A 21313-nucleotide genomic window follows, 5' to 3' on the forward strand; every position below is an offset into this window, starting at 1 on the left:
TCCAACAACAGAGTCCCCTTGTGCTGCTTAAGCACAACACCAAATCAGCTATTTACCTGGAGATTCTGGGCAAGGCCCTTTGGAATGTGAATATTTTTTGGCACACACTGGAAAGCCCAGAGCAGCAAACCTGAGGGTCAAGCTGGCTGCATAGTGATGGAGAGTGCCTGCTATGCAAGATTTTCCATTTTGGAGAAGACGGCATTACTGACAGTCTGGGGCCTGTGCTGCTTATAGGTCTGACTATGGTCTGGGGCTTACATAAGGGGAGGAGTAAAACACCGAATATTAGAGTACACGGCAAGCTCTTTGTGGCAGGGACCTCACCTTCCTAGTTGATTTTACAGCACCATGCAATTCAATAGTGTTATAGAATGGATGAAATAGTGAGTCTCTTACCCTTCACCCTCCAGTTCTTCTGGTGCAACCGGAAGGACCTTTAAAACAAAACAAGAAAAAATTTTGAGTATACAGAGAAAGGTTCTCTATATTAGACTATTGGATGGTAAATGACATGGGACCATTAACTGGAACCTACCACAGTGTGTGTAGCTAGCTAGCTAAAGATAGATAAATAGATAGATAAAAAGTGGACCTGAGAAGCCAACAATAGGAACATAGACATCAGACCAGAGCTCCTAGACTAGTATCCTGTCAGTAGCCAGCTTCAAACGCTTTACAGGAAGGGTGAAGAATACCTGCCCACAAAGCAAGTTTTTCTTCCTAACTCCCATTTGTTAGGCTTATGCCACGAAGCATAAAGGTTTATAATGATCACACTTAATACTAACTTTTGCTCCCAGTTGTTATACATTTAAGAACCAGCCCAGTGGCTATGTACAGTATCATTACATAAGCAGACAATGCCCCTAATTTTATATTAAGGGCACACAATGACATCACATACATGAGTCCCACGCTGAAGACTGGAATGGTGAAGGTCAGGGATAAAAAGAACCGGCTGAGTGTCAAGATCTTGGGATGGCTTGAAGACAGTGACGTCTGTCCGCTTGTGGGAAGGAAGCATTGGCACTTTGACATCGGGAACTGTAAAGAGATATCAAAGATCGTAATATATGGATATTTGTAATATATCGATATTTAAGACAATGACATGGTTGTAGCCTTACTCATTAAGAGCAATTCATAAATGTATTGCTGTTAAGCAGTGATGTGCTGGGGTGGGTGTGAAGGGGAGGGTCTTCGGACCCCATTGTTAATTTCTCAGCCTAGGTTTTTTTTTTGGGGGGTGGGGTGGAGAGTAGGGGAAAGTGTGAGGTTTTCCCTTCTCTGATGGAGTCACCTATTCTGGGGGCCACTAAATCACCCTGGCCAAAGATGCTTATTCCTTTTGGAATGTGTCACATGTCAGGTATTTTCAGTAAAATCTTCCCAAAGGATAGCTAAAAATCCTTGCGGTTCCTCCCACACACCCCAATTTAAAATGACAGAGTTTGAACACTACTCCACTTTCAGTACACTCCTATTTTTTCAGGAATCTACCACAAGCCTTTCCAGTGAGTGGCAGGAAGTGTTTGCCAAGTGGCATTGCTTCCCTCCTTGGCTGGGGTTAGGAGAAAGGGCTTTTGTCTAAACGGGTAACCAAATGAATTAATAGATTTCCCCCGGTAGCTCACTCCTTCTCTGTGAGCTCATGCACTCTGGTATATGGGCATGCCTTGTTTCAATATTGGTAGCATATCACTTCTTAAAAGCGCACAGAGCTGATCAATATTTGTTTCACTTAAGAACATTTATGAAGGATGGTCTTATGGGCACAGGACTGGAAGAGTCACATCTAGGTTCTAGTCCCGCCTCTGCCACAGACTTCCTGTGTAACTCACTGTACCTTTCTGCAGAGTGCGGGGGATATTTCAACCTCACAGGGGCTGTGAAGCTTCAGTCACAGAGTATTGAAAAGCATTTAGAGATCCTCAAATGGAAAGCACTACAGAAGCATTGTTACTACTGTGGAGTAGAGTTCGGCAAGATGCCAACATTTTGCAGAATGGAAAGTTGTTTGAAAAATTTTGGTTCACCATTGTGAATTGAAACAAAACATTTCAGTCTAGTTCAATATTAATCTGTTCCCTTGTTAGCCACTATGTGCCTCCTGGGAATGTCGTTTGGGTGCTTCTGGGGTGGACCACATGTACTATAGAGCACTGTGGTCACAAGACTCCAATGATGCAGCACATCAGTTCAACCAGCGGGAAAAACCACAGCGCATCATGGGAGATGTAGTTCAGCTAGGAAGCCTAGCCTACAGAAAATGGTGTATGAGGTATCTAAACTACAGCTCCCATGAGGCACTCTAGCAGCTCTGATCAACAGAGATTAAACTGACCCAAAATGAAAGATTTTAATTTGGGTTGGCAAACTGAAGTGTTTTGATTTGGGTTAAGCCTGCCCAAAATGAAATATTTCATTCTGAATTTCCCATGGAAAAAAAGTTGAAAAAATTTCAAAACAATTAGTCAAAATTTAAATTCTGTGGGAAAACTGATTTTCTAAAACTTCAACCAAATTTACCAACCAGCTCTATATGGAGCAATCCATATAGATACAGCAATTGTGTCTCTGGAAGCCACTGTAATGCTTATAGCTCAAAAATAGCCAACAATATGTATTCAACCTTAATGGGGAAATAAACAGTACATCTGGGCTCAGCCCAAGCATAGGAAGTTTAGCTCCATAAGCAGCATTTATGAAGATAGATACGAACTTCTACAAATGGGGGGTTTAGCATGCAATTACCCTTTCTCAGCCATTAGCTCTAGTACTGTGCACAGTCGTCTCTGGATCCTGCTTGGGCTACTGTATTTGGGATAGGAGACACCCCCCCCACACACACTTGTTAAATACTAGCAAAGGGTTGAGCCTTCTTTTTATGATATATTTAAAAACTCTGCCCTCCCTGTAACTGCCCTTGAACAACTGAGTTTCCCTGTGTGATTGGCTTCTTCTGCGGTCGCAAGGCCTGCATTTGCTGTGTCAGGAAACCCTGTTTAAACAAACTGTGAAGTTAATGCTTATTGAACCAGTCAGACTGTTAAAAGCAGAGCTTCTAACAAGCACATCAAGTGGATGTAACATTATCTTCAAACAGCCCAGAGGAGAGACAAGGAATAAACACTTTTCCTTGCTGCACAATGTGAAGGAGAAACAGGGATATAAACTTTACACCAAACAAACTCTGTTAATGTATAACTGACAATCAAAACATTGGCTCCGTAGGAGTCAACATAAAAGTATGATTTGCAGGAGAGAATTAAGAATGAAAAGCAAACAAATTTGGAAGGATATAGCTAGAAAACCTTTTGCTCATTCCAGCATCAAGCCCCTCGGGCTTACTTTTACATGCGTAGAAACAATGTCTAACTAGAGTATTAACTAAAAAGGGGCAGCTCAGCTCTAATGGGTCAAGTACAAGGCTGGGAATCAGGAGATCTGGGTTTGTATTGCAGACTCTGCCAGTGACTTGCTGCATAGCCTTGGGTAAATCCCTTAAGCCTGATTTGCAGAGGTTCGGGGTATCTCCAGCTCCTACTGACTTCAGTTGGAGTTGCAGGTGCTCCACCAGTTCTCAAAACTAGGCCCTTAACATTCAGTTTCCCATCTGTAGAAACAGGGATAATAATGTTTACCCAACTTTGTAAAGTGCCTTGCACAACACTTTTCATCTTAGATTGCAAGTGCCAAGTGTGATTTCATGCTGGTCCAAATAGCACTGCCTTCTCCCTCTACTCTCTGGCTCCTAAAAGCCATAAAGTGATTGGATGTACAGTGGAGCTCACTCAGTGCACATATAGTTTCTTTTTGAGTGAAGAAGAATTGAAGTTCCTAACTTATCCTGTGCATTGCAAAAATACAGTTCACAATCCCATATACAGTGGATTAAAGTGAAGCTATTTTATGGGAGGAAAAAAAGGCAAGCAATGACTCCTTTCTAGGAAAATTGTACTGAAAACAAAACTAGTCTGTAAGTGACATGAGGCCTACGATTTAAACACTTGGCGGAATAATTTCTACTTACAGGCATTCATTTGGGAGCTGGGGTCAGTGCACTTGCCTTTTCTTTTGCTTTGTTTTCGTTCTTCATCCCTGATCTTCCTTTCTGCTCCCTGTCAGATGACAGATTGGGGAAGAAGGGAGAAAGAAAAAAAATAGTCTCTCAGTTGTTTGTTTGTAATACCCTCAGTTCAATGACATTGATCTTTACAGAGTAGAACACGTGGCGGTCAGTCTCACACTAACCACTTCATCAGGTCAGCCAGAAAATACCTCTTTTAAAATCTGTCCAGTACTTATTCTGAAGCACTGTCATCAAATCAAAATTTAATGGAAGTATGACAATCACTTGAATTTGTTTTAAATATGGGACTGTGGTAAAATGGCAAGTTACCAAACAGTTATTTCAGCTTTTCCATACACTTAAGAGAATAGCAATGTCTAAGATATAAAACAGCGATCATTGAATTTTTCTCTGATCAAAAATATTCCTGATGCTATAATCAAGCTAAATTCAGAACCCCTAGAGTTTTACAAGGATGGAACAAGACATACTAGCATGTTGAAGAGTCTTGGTCAGCAGCAACTGTGCCATCTTTCACAGCACTAAAATAATACAAGCATCACTTTTCATCCTTCAGAACAGTGCTAGCTTCTATGGGATCAACAAACACCTAATACAGAATAGATGGAAGCAGAACCTACCTCACATTTACAGAATTCCCTGTCCCTCCAAAAAGAATGTGACCAAAAAAACCCCAACAGCTAGTCAAGTTTTCTATGACGTATAAGCATGTAGATACCTCAGAAAGTAGGGATGGTCTAAGGCTCTGCCAGGACCCAATGAGATTCGAATTTGTTTCCAAACTCTGCCAGAGAATTCCTGTGTGATCTTGGGGCAAGTCACTTGGTCTGTCTCAGTTCTGTGAAACGGGGATAACAACTCTTCACTTTCTCCCAAATTTCATCTGTCTTGTCTATTTAAACTGAAAGCTCTGTGAGGCAGGAGTTTTTAAATGTATTTTGTACAGGACCTAGCACAACAAGGCCCCAGTCCCAGTGGGGACCTGTCACAGAGTGGGTAGGTGGTGCTGCTACTGGTTCTATTGCAATAATTCAAAGTGAAACAGTGATGGAGTCTCCTTACATTAGCTAAAACCTAAGAGTAAGCCATATATAGGCCGGACTATTAACTTCGGATTCAGAACAATCATAACCAAAGGATTGGCTAGCCAAAGTGGCAGCATCCCTATGCTCATCTGCATGTGCCAAACACCTAAGTCCATTGCCTGCCCAGAACATAGGATGCAGTGGAAAATTGTGAGGTGGGGAGGAAGATTTGGTGATTTGCTTTGTAAAAGGAAAACTCAGACTGGCTTGTAAACAACGCTTGGGGAAAGGACATGTCACACCAAACACAGCAGAAATGTAGTTTCTGCAGTTAAAGTAGTTGCATTTCTGAACCATTTGCCAATTTTCAGTACAAAAGTAAAAATGGAGGTCCTTGCACACTGAATTCTCCCCCAACACAATGAAATTTGACAATCTGATCAGGAAAAACCTCTCAAATAAATAATATTAATAATAGGCAACTATAAGCTTCACACAGTGTTAAAGCAACTCCGCTGACAGCCAGAAGTAGTCACCTAGAATCCTCCTGTTATTCTCACCCACAAAAAATTGTGTAAGAAAACATACAGGCTAAGCAAGAAGAAAATGTACAGGCTAAGCAAGAAGAGTCACTTCCAAATGACTGGATTTCAGGCCAGAATTCAAAGTGTTCAGTGATTCAAAGTCGATTCCCTTGCAGTACTGACAGCCAATAGCATAACTTCATCTGCTGGGCTAAGCCACTGTAGCAGAACCAGCAAAGGGTTTTTGGGCTCAACAGCAAGGAATCACTTTAACAAAAAGAAACAAAAACAAACAAAAAAAAATCACATTGCTAGACATCTGATAAATTAAGAAACAATTATACAATATAATGTAGGTTAATAACAGCGTTTGGACAACTCAACACATCTATAACGAGGCTGTTACATGAGGCACACAAACATTCGAGTTCTAATCCTGGCATTGCCACCAGCTCTCTCTGACCTGGGCTAAGTCACCCAACTTCTTTATATCTCAGTATCCCCCCCCACCCCCAGCAAATGGAGATATTTACCTACCTCATAGGGGAGATATGGGATTCATTAATGGTTGCATGGCACTTTGAAGATATAAAGCTATACACAGGTACCAAGCATTCTAGTGTCATTCTAAGTAAATTCAAGGGGGTGGTGACAGTAAGCACCAGGATGGAGAACTGGTCAGTAGCCAAGGAAAGATGGTATTTGAGCTGTGGTTTACAAGACCTATCTGTTGTTTAGTGAAGCTTATGATCAACCTTCGTAACTGATAGTGGGCTTTTTGATTAACAAGCAGTGAGTTCTGCCAAGCTAGAATAAATGTTATTTTATTAAAGCAAGGTCCCCAGATGCCTCAGTGAGTGGGGCCAGTACATGTTCCTTAATAAAGATGGGATGTGGAATCAGAAAGGCAGAATGACTTTTGGCGAGGGTGGCAAGAGCAAAGGTCAACCTCACCGGAGATGATGGGGGCGGGGGGGCAGAGGAGGAACTGGCAGAGCCGACACCACAAGGGGAAAGAGGAGGAGACACGAAATTAGAAATAGAGGAGGGGAGGCCAGCCAGCTCCAGAAATAAATCAGTTCAAAGAGGAAAAAGATGACCCAATATTAGACTTGCAGCTCTTCAAGGCAGCAACCAACTTCTTTGTTCTATAAGGCACCCAATGTTTTGGTGCTGTGAAAGCAAGCAGCATGGATATATTCTATCATGAGTAATTTTTCCTTATGTTAATGGCCTGTCTTTGTCCCCTAAAAAATGGGATGGAATTAAAAAAAAATAAAAAATACCAAGGCTGCCACCATTAACACAACCCACTCTAACTTCAAGACTGAAGGGCACAACATCAGCCTGCAACATTAACAGAGCAGAAGTGTTGGAATGCAACAGCAGTACAGAGTCAGTGAGGGCCAGATGGGTCAGTTCAAATTTTGCCTCAGCCCTATATTTTCTTGTTCACACAGGGTTAAGTCAAGTACTTACTGTCATTCATATGTAATATTTCAGAATTGCAATTTCTCTGTTGTACATTTTTAAGACGTGTACGTGTGTATTTCCAATATGTATTTGAGGAAATCCTCTTTTCTTACACACCCACAACCATACAGCTGCATGGAACTTGGTTTTTAAAAAGCGATGCTGGTTCTGAGTCACAGGAGCACATTAACAGCCTCTCGAATTCCACATACAACCGAATTCCACACACTAAGCTTTGGAACATAGGAATCTCCAGACTGGATCAGACCAGTCGTCCACCCAGTCCATATTCTATCTGTCACTGACGGCCAAGACCAGATGCTTCAGAAAAAGGCTCAGGAAAACCCCGTATGAAGCAAGAGTTAATCAACATGAAGAGTCTCTTCCCAATCCCATCAGTTAGAGGGTGGATTATGTCCTGGAGTTTAAGGGTTCAGATCCCTATCAAAACTTCTGGTTTGTGGGGTAGCTTGTTTGTTTGTTTTTAAATCCTTAAAGTTATAATTTCACTCCTGGGCCAGTTTATATCCATTTGTTCTTGTGTCCACATTGATACTGAGCTTAAATAATTCCTTTCCCTCTCTAGTATTTATCCCTCTGATATATTTATAGAGAGCAATCATATCTTCCCTCAGCCTTCTTTTGGTTAGGCTAAACAAGACAAGCTCCTTGAGTCTCCTTTCATAAGACAGGTTTTCCATTCCTCGGATCCTCCACGTAGCCCTTCTCTGTACCTGTTCCAGTTTGAATTTATCCTTCTTAAACATGGGAGACCAGAACCAGTTGAGACAATGATAGTCAAATTTCTTTTTGAGAATTGTTACCTCATGAAAAATTGGGTTTATTTGTTAAGCACCAACAACGTGCTTAACCCTGTACAAGCCAGACTCTGTTCTGAAGAGCTCATAATTTAACAAACAGGTAGAGGAAGCGTAACAGGATCCTCAACCCTAGAGCCACTAACAGCACCATTATAAGCAGAGCTGTGCGAGTAACTGTTTATTCAGGAAAAAGAAAAGGAGTACTTATGACACCTTAGAGACTAAAATTTATTTGAGCATAAGCTTTTGTGAGCTACAGCTGAATGCATTTGATGAAGTGAGCTGTAGCTCACGAAAGCTTATGCTCAAATAAATTTGTTAGTCTCTAAGGTGCCACAAGTACTCTTTCTTTTTGCGAATACAGACTAACACAGCTGCTACTCTGAAACCTGATTATTCAGGGTGGTGGCTGCTCTAGAAATAAAATAAAATAAAAAAAAGAGTTTAGTTCAGGTTGAACTGCATCTGAAATTGTTCAGAATTTTCAGTGAAATGAAAATTTCAGGTTTGTTCCTGAGCAGAGATTTGAACCTATGTCTACCATATTCCAGGTGCATACTCTAATCACTGGGCCGAAGCTTAAAAACAGAGGGCAGCAGCACCAACACCTCCTCTGGCCATTTTGTGAATGGCTGAAACTGTGTGTGTCAAATTTGCAAATAATTTGGAGTCAAGCAAAAGTGCATTTTTCAGCAAATCTATTTGCTCAAAGTGAATTATAAAATCTGCTGTCTCTTCATTATTAGCAATTCTTGTACACAGCCAGCAACTGCCTGGAGTTTTTTTTCTGGCAGTCTGAGTAGAATGATTTTTCTCAATTCAGTGATAATATAACAACCTGGCATGGTGTACATGGCATGTCCTTACTATGTGAAGTCTCATTAAATATGAATTAAATAATGAGATAAGCATCTAGCAAGTAAGTAACAAGACAAGAGCATACAGTAATAATGCATATGACATATGCATGTTGCAAGGCCAAAGGCCAGTGCTCCCAGTCCTTCTGAAGTTTATGGACAGCTCATTTCATCTGTACGTTGTGCAGTGGGTCACTACTATTCTATAATGCCTGGACTTCCAAACAGATGTTTATTACAGTGGAATATACAGATCCAATCTCCATGGAAAAGCTTCCCTCTCGCTGAAATCCCAGTTTGAACATTTGGCAAGGCAATGCAACTGCATGGGGGGGTTCATTTCACAGTGAAGTTTTGTTGCAGATAAATTCCACTGTAAATATCCTCCTTGAATTGAAGTAAGCTAGGGCTAAAGGATCTGTATCGGGACAGAAGGAAAGGGTTCTTCCTTATTCTGTAATATACAGACCAAGTAAGCGCCTAACCCCCACACCCCTGCAGACAGAATTGTAGGCCCTGATCCTGCAACTTGCTGCACACAGGCAGACCTGGGTGCCTATGCAGAGCCCTGGTGATGTCAATGGGGTTCACCCATGTGCAACAAAATACAGGCACATCTTTCATTGGCTGACTCATTAAGCAGATTAAGTGAGGGGACCTGGGAATCAGGTCTTTAGAGAAGATTTCGCATTTCATGAACATCTCTTCTCACTCTCTCACCTAGTGGGACCGCTAAACACTGAGGATGAGGTGGAGGTTAAGGAAATTCTAGGCATGGCCCAATATCTAAACAAATACTTTGCCTCAGTCTTTAATGAGGCTAATGAGGATCTTAGGTATAATGGTAGCATGACAAATGAGAATGAGGATATGGAGGTAGATATTACCATATCTGAGGTAGAAGCGAAACTCGAACAGCTTAATGGGACTAAATCAGGGGGCTCAGATAATCTTCATCCAAAAATATTAAAGGAATTGGCACATGAAATTGCAAACCCATTAGCAAGAATTTTTAATGAATCTGTAAACTCAGGGGTTGTACCGTATAACTGGAGAATTGCTAACATAGTTCCTAGTTTTAAGAAAGGAAAAAAAAGGTGATCCGGGTAACAACAGGCCTGTTAGTTTGACATCTGTAGTATGCAAGGTCTCGGAAAAAATTTTGAAGGAGAAAGTAGTTAAGGACATTGAGGTCAATGGTAAATGGGACAAAATACAACATGGTTTTACAAAAGGTAGATCGTGCCAAACCAACCTGATCTTCTTTGAGAAAGTAACAGATTTTTTAGACAAAGGAAACGCAGTGGATCCAATTTACCTAGATTTCAGTAAGGCATTTGATACGGTGCCACATGGGGAATTATTAGTTAAATTGGAAAAGATGGGGATCAATATGAAAATTGAAAGGTGGATAAGGAATTGATTAACAGGGAGACTACAGCGGGTCCTACTGAAAGGTGAACTGTCAGGCTGGAGGGATGTTACCAGTGGAGTTCCTCAGGGATCGGTTTTGGGACCAATCTTATTTAATCTTTTTATTACTGACCTCGGCACAAAAAGTGGGAGTATGCTAATAAAGTCTGCAGATGATACAAAGCTGGGAGGTATTGCCAATTTAGAGAAGGACTGGGATATCATACAGGAGGATCTGGATGACCTTGTAAACTGGAGTAATAGTAATAGCATGAAATTTAATCGTGAGAAGTGTAAGGTCATGCATTTAGGGATTAATAACAAGAATTTTAGTTATAAGCTGGGGACGCATCGATTAGAAGTAACAGAGGAGAAGGACCTTGGAGTATTGGTTTACCACAGGATGACTATGAGCCGCCAATATGATATTGCCATGAAAAAAGCTAATGCGGTCTTGGGATGCATCAGGCGAGGTATTTCCAGTAGAGATAAGAAGGTGTTAGTACCATTATACAAGGCACTGGTGAGACCTCACCTGGAATACTGTGTGCAGTTCTGGTCTCCCCTGGTTAAGAAGGATGAATTCAAACTGGAACAGGTTCAGAGAAGAGCTACTAGGATGATCCGAGGAATGGAAAACCTGTCTTATGAAAGGAGACTCAAGGAGCTTGTCTTGTTTAGCCTAACCAAAAGAAGGCTGAGGGGAGATATGATTGCTCTCTATAAATATATCAGAGGGATAAATACTGGAGAGGGAGAGGAATTATTTAAGCTCAGTATCAATGTGGACACAAGAACAAATGGATATAAACTGGCCATCAGGAAGTTTAGACTTGAAATTAGACAAAGGTTTCTAACCATCAGAGGAGTGAAGTTCTGGAACAGCCTTCCAAGGGAAGCAGCGGGGGCAAAAGACCTGCCTGTCTTCAAGATTAAACTTGATAAGTGTATGGAGGAAAAGGTATGATGAGATAACATGATTTTGGCAATTAATTGATCTTTAACTATTCACGGTAAATAGGCCCAATGGCCTGTGATAGAATGCTAGATGGGGTGGGATCTCAGTTAATACAGAGAATTCTTTCCTGGGTATCTGGCTGGTGAATCTTGCCTGCATGCTCAGGGTTCAGCTGATCGCCATATTTGGGGTCGGGAAGGAATTTTCCTCCAGGGCAGATTGGAAGAGGCTCTGGGGGTTTTTTGCCTTCCTCTGCAGCATGGGGCATGGGTCACTTGCTGGAGGATTCTCTGCACCTTGAAGTCTTTAAACCATGATTTGAGGACTTCAATAGCTCAGACATAGGTGAGAGGTTTATTGCAGGAGTGGGTTGGTGAGATTCGGTGGCCTGCATTGTGCAGGAGGTCAGACTAGATGATCATAATGGTCCCTTCTGACCTTAATATCTATGAATCCCCTCCGATTCCCCTTCCACCCATGAACCCTCCCAATATTCCAACAGCACCCCTCACTGCGTACAAAAATCATGGCCCAGGGTTTAGAACACCACCCTGTGAGACCCAGGTTCAACTTCCTGCTCCACCACAGGCTTTCTTGTATCACTAAGAGTTAGTGTAATGCCGACAGAACCGGTCATTGGCAGGCAGGATCGAACCGGGGACTTCTGGAGCTTAGTGCATGAGCCTCTACTACATGAGCTAAAAGCCACCTGCCTGTTAGCTAAGGCTGTAGAGCAGACTCATTTAACTCTCTCTAAGTGGTCTCAATGCCACTTGATGGGACAGAACACCACACCCAGGAGGTGTGGGGGTTACATTAGTTTCCCAGACCTGAAGAGTAGCTCGGTGAGACAAGTTTTTGAGCCTACACAAACAGAAGTTGGTCCAATAAAAGATATTACCTCACTCACATTGTCTCTCACATTAAAGATTGTGAGGCATTCAGTTACTATGGTAATGGTGATCACTTAAGTACCTAAGATAAATAGATGGAACACTTAAGATTCAAGCCTTGGCCACTGTTGACAAATAGTTCTTAGGAGGAGAGAAGGTGACTAATGAGTCATCCTCTGCAGTCAGATGGAGGCACTGCTGCAGGTTGGGACACACAACTAATAGAGGTGACCGGTCAAGTCTATTTTTATACTATTTAAACAGAGCTTGAGCCAATATTTGAGTGATCTGTATTGACAGAGATGTGTTCCCTATGTAAGTCCACTTCAGAATCTGGGTGAGGGACTGTCTATGTGCAACAATCATGCTAAGGAATTACATCCTCAACTTGACAATATTTTTTGGGTGCAAAGAGATGCCCACAGATTAAATCTGAAATATATATTTTACAATGCAGGTCAAATGTATGAGGTATAGGGAGGAGTCATGCAAAGACAGAAGACAAAATCTAAAGTGAAAAATTATATAAACGGGGTAACTAACTAGATTTGCTGAAATTTATGATGCAGACTAAAACATTTTCCTCTGAAGCAATGAGCGGAGTGTGGATTTGCCAAATTAACAACTGGTTTATTAAAAGCGAGGGAGTTTGGAAGTCTGTTTTTTTAGCTTGTAACTGACTGAGGAAAGGTAGTCCAGGGGTTAGGGCACTAGCCTGGGTTCAATTCTCTTCTCCACCACAGACTCTTAGTTTGTGTCACTTATACTGCACACTAAGCCCAGGCTCTGACTCAGGTTTGAGCCAAACACTCCCTTCCCTTTACACATAAAATAGTTTGGACTTGAGTCCACAAGCACTCAGGACCTGCTATGGGGGTTGGTCAGAGCCCAAGTCCTGCTGTCACTCTGGTCCAAGCCCTGTTCAGTTTGGAAACAGGCCAAACGACAGACCTGAGTCACAAACCCAGGTCCCGCAGTCCCTCGCTTAGTGTGCGGAGCAAAATGAGGATAACAGCACTTCATTTCCTCACAGGTGTGTTGTGGAGGGATAAATACATTAAATTGCGAAGACCTTTTATATACCACTTTTCATCAGAAGAGCTCAAAGAGACAAACCTATTTTTTAAAAGTTATTGAGTAAATAGTGAGCAAAAGAAACCCTCAGGAAGAACTAAAGGTAAAATTTTCTTAAGTGCCTAATTCCCATTTTCAAATAACTTATGTGTTTAGGAAAGTCTGTGGGATTTGGGAGTCAAGTCACTTCGGGGAAAATTTTCACAAGTGCCTAAGACACTATTCTGGCCCTGCTTACAGTATAGCCCCTGTGGTGGGGCAGAATAAGGCTGGGTAAGTGTCCATCCATGCATTATAACTGGAGTGATAGTGACAGAAATATTAAGATTAAACATGCAGTGTTAGGCAATTTTTTATGGTAGCCTGCACTTTGGGGTTGAGAGTTCAGAATTTGGTTGGAAGAAGCCCTGGGCTCATAGATGTGCTTTTTGCTGTTCCTGGGAAAGTCTGCCCAGATTTGGATGAGTTGTAAGCCACGAAAAATTGTCATTTGTGAAAATGTGGTCAAGTTTTTAAAACTTCCACCTCCTACAATGCTGCACTCACAGCTTTAGGTGCTCTACACCTGTAGAGAAAAAACAAACCATAAGCGCCAAGCAGAGCGCTCATAACTGAGGCATTCAAAACTAGTGGAGACTTGAAAATTTTGGCCTCAGTTTCCCCATCTATAAAATGGTATTAGTGATACTTCCCTATGTCACCAGGGCAGTAGGAAAACCACACACATTACTGGTGAGGTTCTCAGATATTTTTATAATGAGCACACTAAGAAAGCACACAAAGAAAAAAAAATTCCATATTTAGCGATTTGGTAAAAAAAAAGACTTGTTTGTTCCCTGCCTCAACAGAATTTCAAGTTTGAACTGAAAACCAAGTATATAGAGTTATCTGCCGTTGGCAACTGTGACATTCAGTATCATCTCCCAATGACCATTCCCAAAGTCAACACTGATTGTGCCTAAAAATGTTTTGCAACACTCCAGCATTCTGAAGGCAGCAAATTTGTCTGAGGTCACTTCAGCATCTCTAAACCAATTTTTTCCCCCTTACAAATGTCAAACACATACGGAGTTTTCAGAGATTATCTAAAATAGCATGTGTTAGAATCATAAAGGAAAAGGTCATTTACACGAAACAGAGCTGGAGGGACAGCCTTCCCCAAGCCCTCATTTGCAAACTGGCCTGACCTTACCTTGTCACAGAAGACTTTAATCTGGCAGTAGGCCCTGTGGATGGGTTTGTTACTCCTGTTATTGTAGCTGTAGGTGTCAATCTGAATGTTCAAGGGCAGCCCTTTAACTCCTTTCTGAGAGGAGAAATCTGTGCTGAGGCAGTTTACAGAAATAAAAACCTGTAAAAGAAGAAAAAAGCTTCCATCAGCAGCAATACATACATTCTTAGTGTTTGCTTCAGCCAGCCATACTGAGTCACAATGTAACGACTCCACTTGGGTTTACTGTAGGATTTGAATCCAAGACCTTTAGAACTAAAGCGGTGAGTTTCTACCACATAAGCTAAACGACTACTCACATGAATCAGTGGATCAGCTACTAATGGGGGTACAAAGACCCATCCTCCTAGTGTGGATTACAGCAACAAATATCAAACCTCATGCAGACTCTAGTTAACTTCTGAAGATTTTTATGCCCCAAGAAATATTTTGCCTATTGTAACCCCTTTTTAGGGGCAGAAATCCTTTCAGGCCCCATTTTCACTGGCCAAAAGAACAGTGTTTAAAAACCTTACTTAAAACCGGGGTCAGACATGCTTGCAGCAAGCACAACTGAAATCAGTTTGGACAGTAGCAAAACCATGTTAGCTCCATGATCAAATTCTACTCTTGAGACTGATCAGTTTTTAGAGTTATTTACTACGGGTTCCAATCCAGCAAAGACCTAAGGACATACTTAACTTAGCATGCAAGCACTCCCATTGACTGCAGTGAGATTACTTATGGGTCTTAAAGGTAAGCACAAGCCTAAATCTTTATGGGATCAGGGTCTTGAACACTTCCTGGCAGTGTTCACAACATCCTGCTAGCGCTCAGAAAAAGGAAGTGGAATATGAATCCTTTTTCGTTATTCAAACTAAATGAAAATGTTAATGGGAAAAGTAATTTTTTTTAAAATAATTTCAGTTTCATAATGCAAGGGCATGGGTACTCTTGCAGATGTAGAGTGCTGTGAGTTAAACCCGCCCTCAGAGAGCGTAGTAGAGAAAGCACTGCAGTGTGTTCACACTGGCAGCTGCAAGTGCGCTGGCATGGCCACATTTGCGGCACTTGCAGCAGCACTGGGAGCGGTGCATTATGGGCCGCTATCCCACAGAGCTCCTCTTCCCATTCTGGCGCTGTGGCTTGTGGGAAGGGGGTGGGGGAATGTGGGCATTTTGGGTCCTGTCCCAACACCCCGTGATGCATCGCTTCGCATTCCAGCAATCCCTGTGCTTCCGTCCACATTTGGTGCCATCTTTCAACGTTTTTTGTACTGTGCGCTCTGTCTTCCCTTTCAGTCTGCGGGAATGGAGCCCGAACTGCTGAGGAATATGCTGATGGGTCTCGCCAGCACGTCACAAATGGCAGTCGAGTTACTCCTTAAGCTACAAACTGACAGTGAGGAGTCCAGTGATGATGTCGACTTGCATAATGCACATGACACGAGATGGCTTGTAGCATTCATGGACATTCACCGCAGTGGAACGCCGCTTTTGGGCTCGGGAAACAAGCACTGAGTGGTGGGATCACATCGTCATCAAGTCTGGGATGATGAGCAGTGGCTGCAGAACTTTCAGATGAGAAAAGCTACTTTCATGGGATGGTGCGCTGAGCTCGCCCCCACCCTGCGGCGGAAGGACACGAGATTGAGAGCTGCCCTACTGGCGGAGAAGCTGGTGGCTACTGCAATCTAGAAGCTGGCAACTTCAGACAGCTACTGATCGGTCGCGAACCAGTTTGGAGTGGGAAAGTCGACCGTTGGAATCGTGTTGATGCAAGTTTGCAGGGCCATTAATCGCATCCTGCTCAGAAGAGCCATGACTCTGGGTAACGTGCACAATATTGTGGCTGGCTTTGCACAAATGGGTTTCCCTAACTGCGGAGAGGCAATAGATAGCACGCACATTCTGGCACCGGACCACCTAGCCTCTGAGTACGTTAATTGGAAGGGGTATCTCTCTATGGTTCTCCAGGCGCTTGTGGATCACCGTGGGCGTTTCATTGACATTTACGCAGGCTGGTCTGGAAAGGTCCATGATACATGCATCTTTCGGAACACAGGCCTGTTCAGAAAGCTGCAAGCCAGGACTTTCTTCCCAGATCAAAAGATCACCATAGAAAAAGTCAAAATGCCCATTGTGATCCTTGGAGACCCCACTTACCCTTTAATGCCGTGACTCACGAAACCCTACACAGGAAGCCTTGACAGCAGCAACAAGCGGTTCAACAGGCTGAGTCGGTGCAGAATGACTGTGGAGTGTGCTTTTGGCCATTTAAAGGGCCGCTGGTGCTGTCTGTATGGGAAGCTGGACCTGGCTCATGACAACATCCGCAAGGTTATATCTGCATGCTGTACCCTCCATAACATTTATTAAGGGAAGGGTGGAAAGATTCACTGAGGCATGGACCTCAGAGGTACCAAATCTGGAGGCTGGATTTGAACAGCCAGAGATCAGGGCAATTAGAGGGTCCCAGCACGTGGCTGCAAGGATTAGAAATGCCTTGAAGGAGTAATCTGAGGCTGAAAGCCACCAGTAATGTTTGCTGCCCTGCATGGGAGTGAAGTGCAGTGGTTCCAATGTTAGTAGAAATCTGCTTGCTACACTGACTTGCAGTGCCTGTTGCTTTCCTGGGCTAAGGTATCTTTTACTTAATGCAATAATAAAGAATGTTTTCAAAGCCAAAAAATCCATTTATTAAAAAGAAACAATCGCTTGGGAAACAGAAAGGGCAAGGGGGTGCGGTTGGGCGGGGAACAGTACAATCACAGATTTGCATATGTCCTGTTATCATACTCAGCCTTCCTGCAACGAGTGCTGCACTTCTGGCTGGCTAAATGCATGAGATGGGGGTTGAGTGCAGTGGGTAAGGGTCGTAGTTTGCAGGGCTGGGTGGTGAAGCTACAGGTGTTGGATGCAGCTGGTGGCGATAAGAACCCGGATGTTGGGGAAAGTGGGTTGGAGGTGACATGGGGGCACAAGGGAAAGAGTTTTGGGACAAGGGCTGCAGTGGGGGAGGGGAGAAGCATGGAAGTGTTTCGCCTGTAGAGTGTCTGCTTGGCACTCCATAATGCTTAGCAGCCGCTCTGTGGTTTGGTGCTGGCAATCCGCATTCTGCTGGTGGACCCTCCTTTCACTCTCCCGCCACTCCTGTGCTTTTTGATTTTCATTAAGGGACTGCTGCATTAGTCATGCAGCATGTCCTCTTTGCTTCTATGTGGCCGCTTCCTAATTCTTTGGAGTCTTTCGGCCAGTGATAACACGGACGGCTGAGATCTCAAGGTTGCATCTGTAAAGCCAAAATGCAACACTTAACAGAGGCAGCATTGTTCACACCAGACAGAGCAATGATTCGGTGGTACTTAAAGACAGTCTACACAATAGTAGAAATTGCACGTCCCAAAGCAAGCGCACATAACCCACAGGAGCCCCAAAATGGTGAGTAAGCAGATGGGCAAGTGGGACTGACTGTTTCACGGCTGTACTGTCTTTTGGGGTTCTGTGCCTTGGGGAGAGCCAACAGCTGCAAGGGGCCCCTATACTGAACACTGTCCCCACATTTTCCACAGGAGTTCGTCCTGGAAGATATCTTGCTGCTGAGGGCGACCTGGGAAGCAAGGGAGGGTCTTCTACTACAATGCAGCTTCTGCCATGGCCCATATGCAGCTTGCCCGTGTGCAGCAATGGTCCCCCCGCCCCTCACGGACAGCGGTGTGGACATGTTAGCCTTACTGGGACAAGGAGCACAGTAGGTCTGCCAAGGAACCTGCACAAGCGGATTGCCCAGCTTCTGTGTGAGACATTTGAAGAGATCACTGAGGCAGATTACCACAATGTGAGAGAGAGCACATCAATGCCCTATTTCGCATCTAGGCATGCATGCAGCCCTAACCCTCCTCGCCCCAAGAGCCCGCACCGAACAACATCCTTCCCAAAATAAAAGCCAATTTCCCGGCACCTCCTCTGGTGTTTGTTCTTTCCCAAGCACCATCCGCTGCGACTGGCTACCTTCCTTCTGGCTTGAAAACAGCTCCTGGCTGCATGCATCTAGGGATGCCACGCTGTCTCCCTCCTCCGCAGCACCCTCACTCCTGCTTTCCTCGTCCTCCTCCTGCCTTGTTGAACTGGGCTCTGAAGTGTCCTTGGTGGTCTTCGGAGTGGAGGTGGGGTCACCCCCAAGTATTGCGTCCAGCTCTTTGTAGAAACAGCAGGTCGCAGGGGCAGCATCAGAGCGGTGGTTTGCCTCGCGGGCTTTGTGGTAAGCATTCTGCAGCTCCGTCACTTTAACCCTGCACTGCAGTGCGTCCCGGTCATGGCCCCTTTCCATCATGTCCCTTGATATCTGCCCGAAGGTATTGTAATTCCTATGGCTGCAGCGCAGGTGGGATTGGACAGCTTCCTCCCCCAAACACTGATGAGGTCCAGCACCTCGCCATTGCTCCATACTGGAGATTGTCTGGAGCGTGGAGGCATGGTCACCTGGAAAGATTCGCTGAGCGCTTCCACGCCTTGCTGACCAAATAGGAAGGGGATTTTCAAAATTCCCAGAGAATTTAAAGGGCGGCTCTGACGGTTGGTCACCTGAGGACAGGGCAGTAGAGTTCAAAGTGATGACCAGAGTGGCTAGAACAGGAATTGTGGGACACTTCTGGAGGCCAATGAGAGCCATTAATAGACCAGGGCGTCCACACTGACACAGCAGTGCTCCAGCCAGGGCGTATCAAGCGTTATGCTTCTTGTTGAGGAGCATTACCAGGAGCACTCCAGCCGCGGAGTCCGGGCGCTATATGTGCCTTGCAAGTGGGGACGCATCATGAATTAGGGCACCCAGGGCTACTTTAATGCTCCCTAACTTGCAAGTGTAGCCATGCCCCTAGATCTTAGTAGTAGCAAAGGAATAGAATTTTCTAGTTGTCCTATTTAGGGGCACACTGAATTAGTACTTCCCCAAAAGATGCACCCATTCAAATGCCAGGCTCTTATACAAGGGTAGTCCTCATTATCATGAGGGCTTAGAAGCAGCTGAAACCAATGACAACGAATTACCAGTAAGTTATGGATCACGATCAGTCAAAGCATTAGAATGGATTCCTCTTTCCTTTCATTCAAGAATAAAAGATAGGAATCCCTTCCCATCCCCTAAAGAAAGCAAGGATTTCAGAGCCAGAGGCCACAGCAAGTACCTTAACCAAGACTTTGAAAAATATTGCTCCAACATCTAACTGCAAGTTTGTTTTGCTTATTATAATAAACTAAAATTCTAAATATCAGTAGTGAGGGACCCCTGCTGGTATTTAACTGGTACTACAATTTACAAATTGAAAACAGCTTACCCAGTTTGAAAAATAAAGGTGTTTTTATGCAGCATTGTTGTCATAAATTGCAACATGTTTTACAAGTATTATAAAAAGGGGGGTAATCTAGTAAGTAGTACAGGTGAGAGACAAGTTATTCCTGTTTCCAAGGGATTTTTTATAAGAATACTGTCTGCAGCACTGAGAAGGTAGCTTAATTATTATGAAAGAAGGTGCATATCTGCACTAGATTTGAGGTTCCCTGATAAAATTGTTACTAAAGTTTGATTTTCAAAAATGCACATGCAATTAATATGAACAATGGCATGCACAATTAAGAAGCACAGCCAACGTGACTGTCGAGTCAGGAGAGTTTCATGCAAATGGCCAGATATGAAGGTAGCTATTGGCACGCACCCTTACCATAGTATTGCATTATCACTCTAATCGAGCACACAAATCAGTGTAGTTTTAAGAGTCAGTCCCTTAATGTCTCTTTGGTTGCCCACTATCTCTGGGAAAAGATCTAGCATTAAAAACATATGAACTGTTCACACATTTTTCAATAAATATCTATGAATCACCATGGCAGTAGTATGGCAGCTAGCCCCACTTCTGAGAATTTTATAAGAACGAACGAACTACTGCTACCTGACATTTTAGGATGTGCACTGAATGGATTTTGCATGGAAGCAGCAGCTAAAGCCCTATGATCCTGTCAAATTGATTCTATACACTTTTGTGCAATATTCTAAAGCAACAGTGGTTCAGGTTTTTGATTTGAAGGAGGCAAATATGTAGCTAAATACCATTAGAGCTGGAAAAACGTTTTAAGAGTTTTAAAAGTAAACCACCTATAGTAAATTCACCAGAATGGTTTGCCAGCTTCTAAGCCACCCACTCCTCCCTGATCCCCCACAAGATGGTGTGGGCATATCAACACAGCCAATATTGAGCTATTTATAAGATGCAATGCAGATCTAGGGCCTGCTCATGTAGCCTGTACTTGGGTAGAATGCTCTGACTTCAAACAGATGTTTTATCTGAGTAAAGACTGAAGGATTGGAACACCTGAGAGCATTTTGCATTGCATAAGGGAGTGAGTGGAGGACTGAGGAGTTTCCTCTGGTTTTGGATTTGTATAATGGATAATGTTGTCTTATAAGCAGAAGTGTTATTTTTAATTAGTACCGACTCCTATTGGTTGCATGTATATAGCTTTGTCTGACCATAATGAATGTTTATTGGTGTACGTCCCTTGTGTCTGTATCACTTTAACGAAGTAGGAATCTTTGAGAAAAAGCAAGGACTGTTTTCCTCCAGAACACATGTGCAGATACAGCTATTACAACTGGTTTAATAGAGCCTTGGAACTTTCAAAAATATATCATTTAATATTACACCTCTAAGCTCCAAAGCACATGGGGGGAAATCTTTAGACTAGATAGGCATCGATTCCTTAGTGCTGTTTTCCTTTGGTTGGGAGGTACTGGCATTCTCAAACTCTAGGTCTCTCTTTACAGCTTTCTTTGCATTTGCCAGTGGTGGCGGTGGGGAGAGAGGTTTATGTAAATTCTAATCGACTGACCATGCAGAGCATCCTCAGCACTGTAGTCTGAAGTTAGAAGTTTCTGTCTAGATGCTAGACATGTACAACATTGATGGACTTCAAT

The 21313-nt window shown here is 43.2% G+C and overlaps 1 protein-coding gene across 3 annotated transcripts in view; it reads right to left on the reverse strand.

Annotated features, from left to right (window-relative positions):
* Positions 1 to 21313, reverse strand: part of GRHL1 (grainyhead like transcription factor 1) — a gene marked incomplete in the record, with an annotated part of 68737 nt that overhangs the window by 10403 nt on the left and 37021 nt on the right. For 2 of the 3 annotated variants that reach the window (XM_037894082.2, XM_037894081.2), the window contains 4 exon segments: positions 400 to 437; positions 908 to 1047; positions 4037 to 4124; positions 14327 to 14485. In XM_037894082.2, the coding sequence (XP_037750010.1) occupies positions 400 to 437; positions 908 to 1047; positions 4037 to 4124; positions 14327 to 14485 (425 nt within the window). 3 annotated transcript variants of the gene reach the window in all.

Source organism: Chelonia mydas, chromosome 3 (genome assembly GCF_015237465.2).
Source record: "Chelonia mydas isolate rCheMyd1 chromosome 3, rCheMyd1.pri.v2, whole genome shotgun sequence".
In the NCBI taxonomy this organism is placed as follows: Eukaryota; Metazoa; Chordata; order Testudines; family Cheloniidae; genus Chelonia; species Chelonia mydas.